The following is a 19213-nucleotide window of genomic DNA, read 5'->3' as shown; positions in this document are numbered from 1 at the left end:
TCTTCTCAGCCCCCAGTCCCATCTCTATCCCTTCATCTGAAATTGTTTCTACTTTACAGAAAAGACTCAGGAGAAGCCTCCGAGGGGCAGCCTCCTGATTTCTATCGTCTCTCTCTCTTTGCAGAAGATAAAGTTAGAAAGCCAGTGAGATAATCGAGGTTAAGTGAACATTAGACAGGAGGGTGGAGGCAGGGATGGATGGAAAGTGTTGGACCCTTAGACTCTGGTGGGCTTTGCAGTGGGAACATTGAGAAGGAGACATGGGGGTGATGGTGATGATGATGGTGGTGATAGGATCATCAGAGGCAAGTCAGGCAGAGGGGCAGGTCAGGAGGGGAAGATGATATGTTCGCTTTCAGAAATGCCCAGTCTGAAGGGCCCTGAATGGCCAGTGAGATTCTATAACGGCTTCTTCTTTCTTTCTTTCTTTTTGAGACAGAGTCTTGCTCTGTCACCCAGGTTGGAGTGCAATGGCACGGTCTCGGCTCACTGAAACCTCCGCCTTCCGGGTTCAAGAGATTCTGCTGCCTCAGCCTCCCGAGTAGCTGAGACTATAGGCATGTGCCACCATGCCTGGCTAATTTTTGTATTTTTAGTAGACACAACGTTTCACCATGTTGACGAGGCTGGTCTTGAACTCCTGACCTCAAATGATCTGCCCACCTTGGCCTCCCAAAGTGGTGGGATTATAGATGTGAGCCACTGTGCCTGGCCCTTCTTTTTCCTTCTACTCACAGGACTCTGGTCTTGCACAGAGCTTTATACACATGAACGTCCAATGTTGTAGTATGTGATTTCCTGGCAGCTCACCACTGTCACTAGGATATAAAACCTTCTGTTTTCTTTTTCTGTCAATTTCCCAACTCCCTAATTCGCAGTTATACTGATACCTTCTCAAAAGGTAAATAGCAAGGCCCAAAAGGCTTTTGGATGGTAACAGTTATATATGAATAACTGCTAAAGTTAACATTGGACTAGTATTTCATAAATAAGGAATATCTGACATATGTATTTATTCCTTTTATCCTTACATCTATATAACTTGGCATAATAATTCATTTGTTTAAAATAATGTTTCATTATCTTATAGTCATTATTACCAGCCAGAGAAAAAACAGTGTGAATTATGCATTTATCATTTGCCCTGAAGCCCAACCTCTATCCACAAATTCTCACAACTATTCTCAGAAAGTCTCATAATATCTGTTTTAACTTTGCAAAAGATTATTCTGCATAATGTAGAGAGAAACAGGCCTCTAATAGACCAGTTAACTAATCCGGGCGCATTTTCATTAGCTCAAGTTGAGTGGCAGCTGTAGGAAGTTTTGCTTACCACCTAGTTTGCAGGCTAGCAATGAACACCTTTGCACAATTCCTCAGACTGGCCGGCAGGGATTGTTAAGATATCTTTAAACATTAGTGGGAGCACTTTTACATATAACATGTTCTATCATACAGACATACACTAAAGATGAATGATTCTTCCGGGAAACATCTTCTTGGAAAGGTATATGGGAAAACGCTGGCTTCACGAACCCTGTGAAGTTACAATTTCCTATTTGTGCATGCACTAGAGTTAGGTCAACTTACAAGCTAAGCTGAAGAGGCTGAGGATCAAGAGTGAGGGCAGGCTGAAGCGCAGGGCCCCCGCCGCGTTGCAGTCCACTTTGGAATTCCTGCAGGAGCACACTTGTACCCTGAGATCTGTGATATTCGTCATGGGTGGTTTCCCTGAATCTGTCACCATGATGGGCAGGTTGTAGTTTGCTTTGTTCAGATTTTGAAGAAGGCTTACCAGGGCGTGTGTATCTGTAAAGGCAAGGAGGGTTCTGGTGAGAGCAGATGAGACTTTTTCCAATAAAAGAGTGAGGTTTTGATGACTAAAATCACACCAAACAGGCATTGCGTTTTCATTTATAATCGTGTGAATGCTTAAATTTAAATTCATTAACATCAAGTGAAAATACCAGTTCAGATCCTCAGTGGCACCTGCCACATTCTAAGTGCCCAGAAGCCACACATGGCTGGTGGCTCCTGTAATGAACAGCACAGAGACAGAGTGTTTCCATCACCAGAGTTCTGTGCCTCGGAGCGATTATAATCAATTTCAAGGAGAGCTCCTTTCATGAAGATGGTTGATTACCAAGAACTCCTCCCTGCAAATTTATTACACGAAAAGCCATCTTGACAAAGACTGTGTTCCACATCTACAAAGCTAAGGTGAAAATCCACCTGCTCTGAATGTGGGCAGGACCCTGATGTGTTATCATGGAGATGGGTTCTATAGCCTACATTTTTTGCCTTTAGTTTTTTTTTTTTTTTGAGACAAGGTCTCACTCTGTTGCCCAGCCTGGAGTGCAGTGGTGCAATCTCGGCGCATTGCAACCTCCGCATCCTGGGTTCAAACGATTCTCCTGCCTCAGCCTCCCGAGTAGCTGGGATTACAGGCACATACTCTATGCCCGGCTAATTTTTGTATTTTTGGTAGTGATGGGGTTTCACCATATTGGCCATGCTGGTCTCAAACTCCTGACCTCAGGTGATCTGCCTGCCTCGGCCTCCCAAAATGCTGGGATTACAGGTGTGAGCCACTGCGTCCAGCCTTGTTTTTGTTTTTTTAATCAATCCTCAGTCCACAGCTCTAGATTTGGGTAGGAACCCACAACATAGAGACTGGATCTTTAAGCTTCCCCTCCACTTCCCTAATGTCATGTGCGGTGGCAATAGCCACCATCACCCAGGCCCCTGGGTGACACTTGGCAGTGGCTGCACCAGCTGGCCTATTCTTTAGCCTTGGGATAAAGTCACTCACATGATTAGGGGCATATGTATTTTTAAGTGCGCCTTTCTGGGAATAAACAGGGCTAAATATTCAGAAAAAAAGTGTGAGACAACAAAATCATTTAGAAGGCATTTATCTATTAGGTAAAACCGGGAGAAAAAACAAGAGACTAATGACAGGGAAATAAAAATAGATGAAACATGATCATTACCAGAAGGTGATAGCAGCAGCAATGACTAATGTGATGGTCACCTAGTGAGATGGCAGATTAAATCAAACAGCATTTTCCCATCTTCCTTGAGCAGAGGAGAAACTTTTTTTTCTTTTTTTAAATTTAAGTTCCGGAGTACATGAGCAGGATGTGCAGGTTTGTTCCACAGGTAAACGTGTGCCATGACTTTGCTGCACAAATCATCCCATCACCTAGGTATTAAGCCCCACATGCATTGGCTATTTATCTTGATGCTCACCTCCATCTTCAACCCCCCGAAAAAAGAAACTCTTGAATGAGAAAGTTCCAATTGGAAAGACCTGGAGATGATTATTCAAATTGGCTGTAGCCATAAAAACTAGCAAATAAGACACTAACCCCTCAAACGAGAGAAGGGCTGTTTTAATAAAAAATAATCAGTATAACAGAATTCATTATTTAAAAAGCAATAAAACAGACAAACAGGCAAATAGAATCAATAACAAGCCAAAGGCACTAATAAAATAAGATAGGAGATAGGGCTATAACAATAGATATGAGATTTTTAAATAGAAAATGTTATGCACAATTGTTCAATACATTTGCAAAACCTAAAGAAATGGGTAATTCTCTGTCTCCCTCAAAAGTTCTACCACTGATATAAGAAGTGGGAACCCTGATGGGGTCAACAGCAGGATAAGTATGTTATTGAAGACATAGTGTCTAATGTCTTTCTTTTTCTTTTTTCTTTTACTTTATTGGAAGACAAGGTGAACTTGGTAGTTAGTTTACATTTGGGGAAGAAAGCGAGTGAGATTGTGGATATAGGGCTACTCCATATTAATACGTTGGTGTTTCATTCTTACTAAGGCAACTGATAGAAGTTGCGTTAAATTCTGAATTCCAACTGCCTATTTGGAAGGACTGGTGGGAGGAGACATTGCTTGCAAGTTTCATAAAGGAGAAAGAAGACACATGGAAGAAGACATCAAAGTGAATGATGGCCAAGGATTTGAAAGGAAAGCCAAGGTCATCATCAGACCAAGTCAAGTTTGAGGACGTCTGCAGCACACTATGGAAGGTTGGAGGTTGAAGACTATCAAGATTCTTATCCTAGCGCTTCTCTTTCCTTTAGTCTTTTATGATGGCAGGTACACCACGAAAAGCCTCTCCAATGCGCTGGTGAAAATTAACGTTAACACAGTTCTCTGTCTCTGAGATTGGAGAGACAGCTGAGCCAAGAGATAGCTGGGGAGAAGCAGAGACTCCTGTCTTTTGAAGGCCTGAGACTGGGCAGGTTGACCAATATTCTTTGTAAGCTAGTTACAAACAAAGAATCTGTGGAGTTTAATTAAAAGAAAAAAGGAAGAGAAAGAGGAAGAACAAAGAATCACAGTCTTGCGGCTGGGAACTCTGGGATGGCAGAAACTACAGATTAGTTAAGAGAAAGTTCACTACTGGGTGATGGGGACAGTAAAAGCCTAGATTTCACCACTATGCAAAGTATGTACGTAAAAACCTGCAGTTGTGCCCCCTAAATATATGAAAATTTTAAAGAGAGAATATTGGAGTTATACTAAATAGTGCATGTAGCAGACAGGTTACGATATACAACACAGGGTGTACAGTATAGAAAACATCGGGGAGGGGCCGGGCGCGGTGGCTCATGCTTGTAATCCCAGCACTTTAGGAGGCCGAGGCGGGCGGATCAAGAGGTCAGGAGATCGAGACCACGGTGAAACCCCGTCTCTACTAAAAATACAAAAAATTAGCCGGGCGTGGCGGCGGGCGCCTGTAGTCCCAGCTACTCGGAGAGGCTGAGGCAGGAGAATAGCGTGAACCCCGGAGGCGGAGCTTGCAGTGAGCCGAGATCGCGCCACTGAACTCCAGCCTGGGCGACAGAGCGAGACTCCGTCTCAAAAAAAAAAAAAAAAAAAAAGAAAACATCGGGGAGGAAGCAGAAGAGAAAATGTCTATGTTTGAAACAGATATTCAATATTTTTATAAATTGCATTTGTTTGTTGGTGGGAAAATTGTCAGTATTTGTAATATGCCAATAACTTAAAATGAACCAAATGAGAATACACGAGAGAACAGTAGAGAAAGAGCATTTTGGGAAAGAGAAACTAAACTGAAAGCTGGAAGAATAGGGAGAAATGCTTTAGCCAGACTTACTGTTGATCTTGGAGATCTTCCAGACTTTATCGGGAACAGCTTGTTTGTGGATTTCAAATTTGAAAGGATCTGTATTCGGGTGAAGATCCTTATCTGATGCTCCCAAAATGACTACACTGAGGTTTTTGGCATCATCACAGACTTCAGCGACTGTGGGGTAAATGAAGGGGGCATTGTCGTTCACGTCCTCCAGGGTTATCAGCAAAGTCCCAGTGCCCGTAGCGGGAGGGTTGCCTGTGGGAAAAAGGGAAGATGTTGGTATGCAGCTGGTATATACGAGAGCAATTTACCATAGTACTTTTTGCATTGTAAACTTAGTACATTTTGTAGTTATTTTATTTTTTGACACGGGGTCTCACTCTATCACCCACACTGGAACGCAGTGGTGTCATCATGGCTCACTGCAGCCACAACCTCCTGAGCTCAAGCAATCCTACCACTTCAGTATCCTAAGTAGCTGGGACCACAGGCGCACGCCACCACACCCAGCTAACTTTATTTTTTTAGCGTTTGCATCTAAGAGGATAATTTTTGTATTTCTTGTAGAGAAGGAGTCTCACTGTGTTACCCAGGCTGATTTCAAACTCCTAGCCTCAAGCAATCCGCCTGCCTCAGACACCCAAAGTGTTGTGATCACAGGCGCGAGCCACCATGCCCAGCCCATTTCTCAGTAATTATTAATACTTGCAAGCAAGACTAACAATAATAGATTTTTTTTGGTATAAAGTTTAGTGGTTTACAAAGCCCTTTATCATATATAAGACTTTTTGTTTTTTTTGAGACAGAGTCTCACTCTGTTGCCCAAGCTGGAGTGCAATGGCACGATCTCCACTCACACTGCAACCTCCACCTCCCGGGTTCAAGTGATTCCCCTGCCTCAGCCTCCTGAGTAGCTGGGACTACAGGCACCTGCCATCATGCCCGGCTAATTTTTTTGTATTTTTATTAGAGATGGGGTTTTGCTTAATACTTTATCTTTAGAATATGAAGCTTCTGACACACACTGAAAAGTCATTCTCACACACTGAAATCTGTTCAAAGAATGGGGCCAAGCTGGTCTCAAACTCCTGACCTCGTGATCTGCCTGCCTAGGCCTCCCAAAGTGCTGGGAATACAGGCATGAGCCACCTCACCCGGCCTTAAGACTTTTGATTGAAGTTCTTTAGGCTTAATACTTTATCTTTAGAATATGAAGCTTCTGACACACACTGAAAAGTCATTCTCACACACTGAAATCTGTTCGAAGAATGGAGATAAATACGACTTTTCGTCGCTTATCAAATTAAACCTTTTACATAAGTAGCCAGGTATTCACGCATGTTAGTGGCAGGGGGAGGATGGAGTCTCCGTGAGAAATGGCCATGGCTTCACTGCTGTAGCTCTATCTAGGGAGTTGACTAAAGAGGGAAAGATTAAATCCGAGGTATTTTCCTCTGGGCATGAAAAAGCGTCTCAGACGGCCGATGGTGCCACTGGGGGCTGGGGTGGCTGACCCTGCTGGACAGGACAGATTTAGGAAGCTGGATTAGTGACGAGAAATGACATCACTAGCTGGCTACAGGGGCGTAGAAGCAATCATCATATACTCTTTGGGCCTTATTTTTAAAGCCTTGTTTTTTTCCTAATATTTCAGCTACTTCCTGAAATGTTTTTCATTTTAGGAAATACTATTTTAAGATAATGGCCCTCATAATCACCAATCTAATAATGTCTTTCTTTTCTTTCTTTCTTTCTTTTTTTTTTTTTTTTGAGACAGAGTCTCGGTCTGTCACCCACGCTAGAATGCAGTGGTGGGGTCTCGGCTCACTGCAACCTCTACTTCCTGGGTTCAAGTGATTCTCATGCCTCAGCCACCCAAGTAGCTGGGATTACAAGTGTGCACCACAATACCCAGCTAATTTTTGTAGTTTTAGTAGAGACGAGGTTTCACTACGTTGGTCAGGCTGGTCTCAAACGCCTGACTTCAAGTGATCCACCCGCCTTGGCCTCCCAAAGTGTTGGAATTACAGGCATGAGCCATTATGTCCAGCCCTAATAATGTATTTCACTTAAACAAAGAGTGTTTAATGTTAATAAAACTCAGCTTGCCTTTATTTTTCTCTGAATTCATTTTTAATCATTTGTGCATTAGAGGTTTGATCTTGGGACAAACCATTTGTTAGTAGTTTCTAATTTTCTGCAAAAAAGGTTAGAGCCAAATTCATAGGCCACACATTCTAAGTATACAGATCTGCCTTATTCCCAGAATAATTTGAAGCACCTCTAAAATTACAGCACCATAATTTTATACAGTAGTACAACCGTTTCTTGGCCTCTTGGCTAAGATGAAGTACAGATCTGTTCTTATCAGTTTAATAAACTAACACTATACAGTACTAATCTAACCTATGGCTTTCTTTTATTTTTCTAATCCTTATTTTCACTTAGCCAGATTTCCAAGTATAATTTTATTTTATCTTGTACTATATTTATGTTTTGAAACGCATATTAAGTTTGCAGTTAGGCTATCAGGTTACATGGGGGTTAGAAGGGTAGTGAGTATTTGAAGTTGGCATACAGGACGCAGGCAAGTCCTAGCAAAGAAGCAAGGAGACCTCTTTAGATGCAGACAGCTTATTACTTAGACAGTAAAAGCAGGCGTGGGCATGGTGGCCTTGGCGCAGGTCATGGCAGAATAAAAGGGACTGGACAACTGCAACAGAAAGAAGGGATGTTGCAGTAGAGCCAAATCCAAGCTGCTTCTCAGCAGTTTTACAGCAGCAGCTGTGTCCTGAGAGGGGCAGGCAGAAAGCCCCTGCACCTCATAGAACCCGGAAGGCAATGAGAAACTGGCTGGGGGACCGCAGGGTGTTCTGCCAAGACTCAGTGCAGCTGCAGGTCACACCCTCCCCATGTGACTCTACATGCAAAGTCATGGAGTGCCGTGGTGGAGCTGCTCCTCCAGAGCTGAGGGCACTGAGGATGGCATGGGCTCCTGGAGGGCCTTGAGTAGCATCACAAGGGGCCTGTACCGATTCTACAGAGTGCACGAGGCCACCAGAGGCTTTCCGGAAAGGCAGTGATCCAGGAACAATCTGATCTGACTTATTTTCAGAAAGCACACAATTGTATTGATAGGAAATGTGAGACCCCGCAGGCAGGCGGACCAGCCATGGATGAAGACAGGCATGATGTGTGCAACTCGAGCAGGAAAGCACTGTCTTTTCTTGGTGATCAAGCACTCAGACGAGGCTGCCCGAAGAAGAGCAGAGTGCAGTGGGAAGTGGGAAGACCAGCAGTTCAGCCTTGATTGTGCTAACGACCCCTCGAATTCAATGCACCTGTGCAGACGTGTGCAGCTTGGCAGAAGTGCCCAGGCTGAGTTAGGGGTTGGGAAGTCATCACACATAGATGGCTTTGAAACTTCTTTAACAAAGTTGTTACCCAAGGTGAAAGTTCAGAATGCCAGAGGGGTGGAATACGGAATCCTGAGAGACCCCAAAATTTAAAGAGCAGATGCTAGTTTTGCAGGAGAGAATAGGAAGAGGAGTCAATGACCCATAATTAAATGTGTCATGACCCCTACGAGGATAAGAAGTAAAGAGAAGTAATGGGATTTTGCAAAGAGAATGTTACTGGTGACATTTTTGGGAGAGGTTTCTGTTAACGGGGAAAAAACCAGCTTAAAGGAAGCTGAGCAGTGAGTCATGAAGAAGTGTGAGCCGATACTCTTTAGTGGTGCTGGTGGAAATTTAAATACATCAACACCCAAAGACAGCTACAGAGTAAACATTCAAATAAATGTCTGCTAAAATAGCAGCACAAATGCAATTAATCATTTGAAGGATGGCTATTTCTAATGGTGGCATATCATCAACTTCTGTTAGAACGCAAACTCAAAAGAAATGCATAATTACTTTGAAGTTGGTTTTTCATTGTCAGCTTCAGTCATTTAGTTAAATTTCTTTATTGAAAAATTATTTTTCCCTTTTTATTGAACTAATTGAATATCTCAGAAGAATCCATTATGTTTTTTCACTCTGAATATATTAGGAAGCCAAGTCATTTGGTAGAACGGATGAGAAGGTGTTATGAGCATTTGAAATATGGCCATAAGAATTGGCCTTTTGTGAACTTAATTATACTACCGTCTTCAATTTCCCATGTGTTATTCCCAGGCCACGCTGGTGATGTCTTTTCCTGAAGTCAGTAAGATGAGTTTGTTTCTTTGGGCGATGAGTTAAAGACAAGATTCACAAAATCCTGAGGGAAAGAGCCTCTCTCAGTTTCTGTGCACAGGATAGAGAAAAATCACATCCAAAATTCAGGTGAAATTCAAAATTTCAAAATTCCTCACAAGCCCATCATTTGGCTCCAATCATTTCTGGGGCCCAGGAAATATAGGGGCTTCTAAGTATTCTCTAGATTTTCAGCAGAAATCCCTCACCCATCTGTTTCCCTTTCCAACAGCAGCCTCCACCATCATGGAACCACTCATAACCAAGAATCAAAACCAAGGCACAGTGAAGACGGGATCCCTCCTTTACGAATTTTCTCTTTCTTTTCTTTCTTTCTTTTTTTCTCTCTCTCTCTTTTTTTTTATTTTTGAGACAGAGTGTCTCTCTCTGTCTCCCAGGCTGGAGGCATGATCTCGGCTCATAAGCCACCACGCCCGCCCCGAATTTTCTCTTTCAATAGGGAAAAAGGGTCAATTTGAGCAAAACACCCAGAAATGGAGTTAAATGGGACTCCCTCTTTGCAGCTCCCTTCTGGAGGAAGCCCAGGGGCCATGTTCTCAGGGTAGCCGTTTTAAGGATCAGAGGAAGTCCAACCTCTAAACGTGTGGGGGTCTGGCTGAGTTTGTAGGGGCTTCTGTCTTTATAATGTTAGGAGCTGTAAGGACTGCTGAGAGATTAACCATTCCAGCTTTCAGGTCTTCAACATGGTTGGGAGGTGGGTTTCCGATTGGGAATCTGCTGAAGGTCATGGCCCCTGCCTCCAGAGAAACGCACCTGCATTCAGAAACATACCTGAGGAGTCCACAGACACCCAAACTGCAAGCCCAGGCTTGGTACAAGTTCTGAGCAGAAGATCTGAGACCGATTCATTGTAGGTATGGTGAGGTTGAGGTCCAGAAAGATTTAGGACAGGCTCAAATGGACACCGTGAGTGTCAGGCCTCCTTGTCTAGAGCAAGCATTAACCTATACTTTCTCCACCAGAATTTTTATTACATAGCTTGAGTCTTACAGGCTCTCATTTTAACCATGAAAGCAAACTATAATCCCTAAACCGTAATTCCTGGTTATTATTATTACTATTTACAGATTCCTTCTTATGAGCTGTTCTTTTAATTGTGGTGAAATATACACAACATAAAATTGACAATTTTTAACCATTTTGAAGTGTACAGTTCAGTGGTGTTAAGTACATTCAAATTGTCGTGGGACCATCACCACCATTCATCTCCAGAACTTTCTCAGCATCCAAAACTGAAACACTGACCCATTAAACACCAACTCCCCATTCCCCTTCCCCTGGCCCCTGGCAGCCACCATTCCACTTCTTGTTTCTATGAATCCGATGACTCTGGGAAACTCATATAAGTGGAATTTTTTTTTTCACAAATAAATGTTAGGCCGTGTGCAGTAGTTCAGCTCTGTAATCCCAGCACTCTGGGAGGCTGAAGCGGGCAGATCACTTGAGGTCAGGAGTTTGAGACTGGCCTGGCCAACATGGCGAAACCCCATCTCTACTAAAAATACAAAAAATTAGCTGGGCATGATGGCACATGCCTGTAATCCCAGCTACTCCGGAGGCTGAGGCAGGAGAATCGCTTGAACCCGAGAGGCAGAGGTTGCAGTGAGCTGAGACTGCGCCACTGCACTCCAGCCTGGGCAGCAGAGCAAGACTGTGTCAAAGAAAAAAAAAAAGAAATGGCATTTGACTAGGTCATTCTAAATGCATTTGAGATTCTTAGCTTCCTGTTCCTATTTTGCTTGCTGGAAATGACTACGACAGCCTGTGTCATAGTCAGGCTGGGTACCCAAAGAATCATCAGTTCCAGCTAGCATAGTCACAGTTGTCCCTGTAGTAGGAAAATAGGCAGGGTGGGGGCTGGGGCCAATGCCCTAGGCTTGCTGGTTATCACCGGCCATGTACAGTAAAATAGCATTTACTATTTCTGTAGGAGGAATAGCTCAGTAGCCAAAAATGATCATAGAGTTGAGAAGGTCTTTTTCAGAGATAACAGCAGGGGGCTGGGCTCCACATGGGGACAGTCTGTGCTGACGGAGGTTTGTGAAACAGAAACGAGACCCCCAAAGCTGACGCCTTGTCTTCCAGCTACAAGACCATGCCAGGCAGGGAATGAGGAGGGATAAGGATGGAGAGAAAAGAGGAAGCTTGGGAACAGGACCTTATTATAGAAATGGGCCTCTGTGGGGTAGTGTTTTAGAGCCTCATGACTGGGGAACAGTGTTGGACCCTGTGGCTCAGCCACGAGGAGAATCACCATATACTAATGATCACCCTGGGTTTGAGGAAGGGCTAGAAGAACTTCCTTACCTCCTAAGGATAGATAGGCTTGACCAAGAGGGCCATAACCTTCCCCTGTGCTGGACTACACTTTAGATGGGCTTCTTTCAGACTCTAGAGCCCCGATATGGTTTGGCTTTATGTCTCCACCCAAATGTCATCTCGAATTGTAATCCCTACATGTTGAGGGAGGGAGATGATTGGACCATGGGGGTGGTTTCCCCCATGCTGTTCCCGTGATAGTGAGTGAGTTCTCATGAGATCTGATGGTTTTGTAAGTGTCCGGCATTTAACCTGCTAGCACTTCTCTCCCGACGCCATGTGAAGAAGGTCCTTGCTTCCTGCTTGCCTTCTACCATGACTGTAAGTTTCCTGAGGCCTCCCCAGCCATGTGGAACTATGACCCAATTAAACCTCTTTCCTTTATAAATTATCCAGTCTCGAGTAGTAGCTATATAGTAGTACAAGAATGGACTAATATAGGCCTTGACTTCTCTTTTCTTGAAGCATTTACTTTAGAAACTTGCAATTGTAAATTCTTCCTCTGTCCCTGTGAGATGTAAATCTTCCAACCTGTTGCTAGTTTTGCAACCCAGGACCACCCTTCTCAAGGACCTGGCATCTCTTTGAAATGTAATCATGGAAAGGAATAGTGTCTCTGTCTCTCAGTCTCTGTGGAGGGTTGGAGTCTAACTCCAATAAACACCCATTAGCAAACACAGACGCCTAATCACGTGGACCAACCTCCTCACAAACATCCTCCAGTACTTTTCCATTCGCTCATCCCAGAGCTTAAAAATCCTCCCATTGTTTATTTCAGCAGAGTTAGTTCAATCTCTTTCCCTTATTGTAGCCTTGCATAAAGCCTTTGCCTTTCAAACTCTGTCCTGCCCATTTTTCTTTGACATGTTCAGATGTTGGCAAGGCTGAAAACTGCAGGGGATCTGGTTGTGATAATCCAGGTAAACCACAGGGAAAGCACAGGAAAGGCAGAAGCAGGGAAGCGAGGTGAGGGGTGGTGTATCCATGAAAGGAGGGTTCCAAAAACGAATGATAAGAATGGTCATGTCACACCAGGAGTGTGGTACTATGTGCACCTGTTGGCAAGCGATTTAATGAGATTGCTTTAAACATGGCTTGATTTTAATTTGTAGGACAAAATTGAATCCACGATTGATCCACAAGGCCCTGTGAAGTGTTTGGTAAAAACATACACTAAGTCTTTATGGTCAGAGTTTCTTTGATGCCGGGAGTTTCTGCTGACCTATATTCAGTGCTATAAGTAATTGGATTTTTCTTTTTAACCAGCGGTTGCAGACTGGCATTTGGTCTGCTAATTCATCGTGATTCTGGGATGTCCAGTGTTCTAAGAATTCTTGTTTTTCATCCAAATGGCTTCAACTGGAGCACATGTTTCCAAGATGGCCACGGGTCCTTTCCAGCCTACTGCCTCTGTCCTGGCTTCTAGGAGCATAAGACTTGGGCCTTCCTCATATGTTCCCTCCCAGCTGACCTGACTTAAGCCAGTATAGATTTTTCTTCATTTCTCCATTCCTGAAGTATGGCTCCCTCCTTTCTCTTAAGCATGTCTTTCAGTCTTATACTACTTCTTTTCCTAATGTTGAGTCTATTTGTGTACATGGATAGTTTAATAGGCATCTCATTTAAGGTTCTGAAATAAGTATACATGCTAAAAAGTCGTCCCTCATCCTTCTCCACCCATGACGTTGGGTGATATCATGGGGAAAATACCAGGAGCAAACCTTAGCTGCAGGAATCTCTTTTCTCTTGTGTCATCGACTTCTTATTAGAAAGACATGTGTTTTGGTTACAAGGTAGGCAAATCCATCATGCAGCAGTGTGAATGGGATGTAAGGAGATATTTTTAATTTTACCTCCTAATACAACCACATCAAATCCCATTTCCAAATGAGGAAATGAGCACTTGCAGGCACGGATATCTGGAAACAAAGCCTATTTAAAATTGCTTAGTAGGAATGCTTTCCTTCCAACCCATTTTCAGTGACAGCCTATCACTCTTGACTGAGAGATCTCCAACCTTCAAATGTTGGTGGGTTATTTATTTTGCAAGCAGCCCTCCTGCTGCCATACAGTGGCAAGTCTTGAGGGGGAAAGGGTTATCATTTTCTTTCCTTTGGAGCTGAGTTACTGGCTCTGTTGCTCTAGAGGACTATGCCTTTTAGACCATGGTGCTGCTTTTGCTTTATGGACGTGGCATCCTGCCACAGTCTTCCTGGCATTCAACCTTTGCTTGCCCTTGTTTCTGGCTGTCATTCCCACTCAGCACTGACAACCTGTAAGAGCCTCAGCACATTATATGACCATGATAGGACCACATGGATTCCACTGCTGGATTTCAAACTCCAATAATTAACCGTATATTTCTTCAAGTTGAGCAGTGATAACTGCCTATGAGATGGCGAAGTTGGCCACCTGGCCTGCCTGGCGTACTATTGGTCTGGTTGGCTCATGATTTATACTTAGTCTTTTGTGATCTTGGTGCAGTGAGGGCAGAAGTGTGCATTTTCTAAGAGAAGCAGGGTAATATAATTAATAAAAGGTGAAGATTTACATAGAGGAATCGAACGCCTGCTGTTATACAGACTAGGAAAAGTCTAAGCAAACCAGGCAGGTTGTTGCTTTGAGCACATGGGGGTCTACATTCTAGTTTTTTCTCATTTTCTAGAAGAGAAAACTGGAAACTCAGATTAAGGAACGTGTCCAAGGTGCTCTAACATTAGTTAGAGTGTCAGAGGCATTTAAATCAGAGCAACTCCATCTTGGATAGGGGCTGGGTAAAATGAGGCTGAGATCTACTGGGCTGCCTTCCCAGACGGTTAAGGCATTCTAAGTCACAGGATGAGATAGGAGGTCGGCATAACATACAGGTCATAAAGACCTTTCTGAAAAAACAGGTTGCAGTACAGAAGCTGGCCAAAACCCACCAAAACCAACATGGTGACAAGGGTGACCTCTCGTGCTCCTCACTACTGCACTCCCACCAGCACCATGACAGTTTAAAAATGCCGTGGCAACATCAGGAAGTTACTCTCTATGATCTAAAAAGGGGAGGCATGAATAATCCACCCCTTGTTTAGCATAGCATCAAAAAATAACCACAAAAATGGGCAACCAGCAGCCCCAAGGGCTATGGAGTAGCTGTTCTTTTATTCCTTTACGTTCCTAATATACTTGCTTTCACTTTATGGACTCGCACTCAATTCTTTCTTGTGTGAGATTTAAGAACTCTCTTGAAGTCTGGATTGGGACTCCTTTCCGGTCACAAGCATGTCATCTGTTTGAGAGCTGTGGCCCCATGGTAGGGCATCCCCATCCCTGGAGCTTTCTGGCTGTTCTATAAAGTGAATGGAATGACTGCCAATTGTAAAGCACTTCCCGTCCATAAGAGCCAGAGCTGCAGAGCTCAAAGTTTGAGTAATTTGGTGCTTGTGGTTGGTACTAAACACTGGTAGAAAGGGTAAAAAACAGTATCCTGTGCTTTTCTTGCCTACATGGCCAACAGTATATTGCTTTGTGTGGGAAGCCTGTAGAACTGAACCAGGACTCCCCAAGAAACATGAGCCACGCATGGTTCTCCTGGCATTGCTTTGACGCTGTGGGTGTGGATGCAACGGGAAACAGGGCCAGGTTCTGAAACCATCCCCACAGGATTGACAGGAATTTCAGGCCAGGTTCTGGGTACAAATACGGTTATAATTCAGCGTTAATCAGGCTGCACCCCGGCCCAGTTCCTTGTTGCAGTAGGTCATGTATCGTAACCAAATACCCCAATTTTTCTGAGGTGGTTTAGTTACTTTTTTCTCTTCTCCTTTCTCCTTTCAGCCTGCTTCCTCCCTAGCCCTTTTTGAAATGCAAAATAACCTCTCACCTCCCCCTCACCGGACATTCCCTACAAGACAAAGTCATCTATGTGCCCCAGTGATCTCTTCTGCAGAATTGACAGTCAATTTGCAGATCAAAGCACATCTCCACGGAACTCCCACTTCCGGGATAGCCTCAGGAGGACATGCTGAAAACACGCCCACTTGGCCACTTTTACAACTTATTTCTGCCCAGGAAGGCACCAACTCAACTGTCTGCCAACTCAGCTGTTTGGTAGATAAGACACCAGGCTAGCAGGAGGACCTCCTGCCCTTGCTCACTTCCCCTTTAACCTTATAAACATGTCTGCTTTTTGCTCCAAATATGAAGCAGCACACTTAAAGCAGGACACTTTGTATCTTTCCAAGCTAGCTTCAAAAATAAGTTTACTTTTCTTGTACCAGGTCTAGATCTTGTTAATTGGACTCTGCTGCAGTGAGTGGCTAACCAGCTCCTCAGTTACAGTAGCACTAGATCCTGACATTTGCATCCCCACTGTTCCCCTAGATACGATCTCTGACATTAAGGCCAGAAGACTGTTTAAGAATTGATTTGCATCCCCATTGTTCCTATAGACAGGATCTGTAACATTAGAATCATAAGGCTTTTGTTTAAGGATCCCTTAAGATGTTTTTCAGATACACCTCCCCAGAATTCCAGCAACCAGTTGTAAGTCTCCCACAGGGGAACAGGATCAGCATGAGAACACAGCTGCTTCCTCCCCCGTCCTATGACTTCACCCAGTACTCTTGATCTCCACACTTCAGCCCACTTCAAAGTCCTCAAAAACCCAAGCCTCAACTTCCTTGGGGAAATGGCTTTGAGGTTCCCTCCCATCTTCTCGTTCTGTGACCCTATGGTCAAGGTGTTTGAACCGGAGCAACTCCATCTTGAATAGGAGCTGGATAAAATGAGTATGAGACCTACTGCGCTGCATTCCCAGACGGTTAAGGCATTCTAAGTCACAGGATGAGATAGGAGGTCAGCACAAGATACAGGTTATAAAGACCTTGCTGATAAAACAGGGTGCAATAAAGAAGATGGCTAAAACCCACCAAGACCAACACGGCGATGAGAGTGACCTCTGGTCACCCTCATTGCTACACTCCAACCAGCACCATGACAGTTTACAAATGCCATGGCAACATCAGGAAGTTATCCTATATGGTCTAAAAAGGGGAGGCATGAATAATCCACCCTTGTTTATCATATCATCAAGAAAAAACCATAAACATGGGCAACCAACCAGCAGCCCTTGGGGCTGCTTGATATTGTATCCATTCTTTTATTCCTTTACTTTCCTAATAAACTTGCTTTCACTTTAGTCTGTGGACTAGCCCTGAATTCTTTCTTGCATGAGATCCAAGAACCCTCTCTTGGGGTCTGGATCATGACCCCTTTCCATTAACACTATGATTAAACGTGTTTCTCTGCTGCAACCCGGTGTCTTGGCATATTGATTTGCTGTGTGCATTGGTTAACAAGCCTATTGCAATTACAATTTTTGTGTGTGTTTTTTTGTCTGTTTAAATTTCAGGGATTTTATTTCATGAAAAACCTTGACCAAACAGGATTTCCACTTAGCTAAAAAACACTGAGATTTTTTTGACAGGTTCTGTTGTTCAATAGCTATATATATATATAAGTGCTTTATACCTTGTCATTAACAGACATAACTAAAAACATAGTGTGATCCTAATTTAAAAATCTACATATGATTCGAGAAAAATTAGAAAGACATATACAAAAATGCAAGTGGTGATTATTTCTCTAGGTAATTAACATTAAAATAATACATTTATCTATTTTTAATTTACTTTACAATAACCATGAACATGTTAAATTCAAAATTGCACAGGGATTAAAAATATTTTTTCCCAATTCTACTTTTTTTCTTACTCTTTATTTTTGCGACAATTAATTTTTAGTACATTTACAGAGTTGTGCAAGTATCACCACTACCTACTTTTAGAACATTTCATCACCCCCAAAAAGAAACCTTGGGCCCATTTGTACTAACTCTTCATACCCACTCTTGCCAGCCCCTGGCAACTACTAATCAATTTTCTGTCTCTACAGATTTGCCTATTTTGAACATTTAATATACATGGAGTCATACAGTAGGTAGTTTTTTGGGTCTGGATTCTTTCAATTAGCATGATGTTTTTGAGGGTTGTACATGTTGCATTGTGTATTAGTACTTCATTCTTTTTTATGGCTGAATAATAATCCATTGTATGGATACACCATGTTGTTTATCTACTCACCAGCTGATGGACATTTCAGTTGTTTCCACTTTTTGTCTATTATGAATAATGTTTCTGTATTAGTCTATCCTCATACTGCTAATAAAGATATACCCAAGACTGGCTAATTTGTAAAGGAATGAGGTTTAATGGACTCACAGTTTCACATAATCATTCAGAAGGAGAATGAGAAGCAAAGTCACAACTTACATGGCAGCAAGCAAGGGAGCACACGCGGGAGAACTGCTGTTTATATAAGTATCAGATCTTGTCAGACTTATTTGCTACCACAAGAACAGTATGGGGAAAACCACCCCCATGATTCCATTACTCCATCCGGCCCCACCCTTGACACTTGGGGATTATGACGATTCAAGGTGAGATTTGGGTGGGGACACAGCCAAACCCCATCAGCTGCTGTCCACATCAGAACACAAAGGACTAGATATATATATGTTACGAAATTTCTAGACCAGTAAGACAAGACTCCAAATGCCTCTCCCAAGAGGGTCCCATTAGAAGAATAGGATCCCTGATCTTGCCAAAGTGAGATGGTATATTAGTCCATTCTCATGCTGCTATAAAGAACTGCCCGAGACTGGGTGATTTATAAAGGAAAGGGGTTTAATCGACTCACAGTTCCAAATTGCTGGGGGGGGCCTCAGGAAACTTACAATCAAGCCAGAAGACAAGGAGAAGCAGGCATCTTCTTCACAGGGTGGCAGGACGGAGTGAGTGCAAGCAGGGGAACGCCAGATGCTTATAGAACAGTCAGTTCTTGTGAGACTCATTCATTACCAGGAGAACAGCACGAAGGAAACTGCCCCCATGGTTCAGTTACCTCCACCCGGTCCCGCCCTTGACAAGTAGGGATTACGATTAAGATGAGATTTTGGGTGGGGACACAGCCAAACCATATCAGACGGGTTGGTTTCACAGGTACAGAATGTTAGGATCTCAACACAAACTTTCAGAAGTTAGCTCTAAGAAGTCATAGAAAGTAGTAGACTTTCCCAGCCACTTGTCCCAAATCTTCCCAGAGGTAGGCCTAGAGGCATGCAGCATACGTCTTACCTTGGAAGTTAAGAGTACAAGTGGTTTTATTTGGAAACAGTGTGCAAAGTGAGGTTGTCTGTGTGAAGAATGAAGTGTAGGAAGACAGAGAGAGAACAGGGAAAACAGGAGGAAGCCCGTATAATAAGTGCTCAACATATGTTTGAATTCTTAGGTTGATGGACAAGTAATTGTGGTTTTTGCCATTACTTGCAATGGCAAAAACCACAATTATTTTTGTGCCAACCTATAATTTGATTTAAAAAACAAATATGTATGGCTCTCCCTGTAAATATAATCATGTATGTTTGTATTTCCTTAAGTTTGCTTCTATTTTGAGAGTAGTGGC

At 43.1% G+C, this 19213-nt stretch overlaps 1 protein-coding gene across 3 annotated transcripts in view; it reads right to left on the bottom strand.

The window, feature by feature from the left end:
• CDH13 (cadherin 13) overlaps positions 1-19213 on the bottom strand; it is a 1187225-nt gene that overhangs the window by 8405 nt on the left and 1159607 nt on the right. For all 3 annotated transcript variants that reach the window (XM_055299711.2, XM_055299712.2, XM_063613011.1), the window contains 2 exons: positions 5148-5381; positions 1591-1809 (listed from right to left, as the gene is read on the bottom strand). In XM_055299711.2, coding sequence (XP_055155686.1) covers positions 1591-1809; positions 5148-5381 — 453 coding nt within the window. The remainder of the gene's footprint in view (positions 1-1590; positions 1810-5147; positions 5382-19213) is intronic.

Source organism: Symphalangus syndactylus, chromosome 11 (assembly GCF_028878055.3).
Source record: "Symphalangus syndactylus isolate Jambi chromosome 11, NHGRI_mSymSyn1-v2.1_pri, whole genome shotgun sequence".
Lineage (NCBI taxonomy): Eukaryota > Metazoa > Chordata > Mammalia > Primates > Hylobatidae > Symphalangus > Symphalangus syndactylus.
The sequence above is the reverse complement of the archived record's forward strand: the minus strand, read 5'-3'. Positions and strand labels throughout refer to the sequence as shown.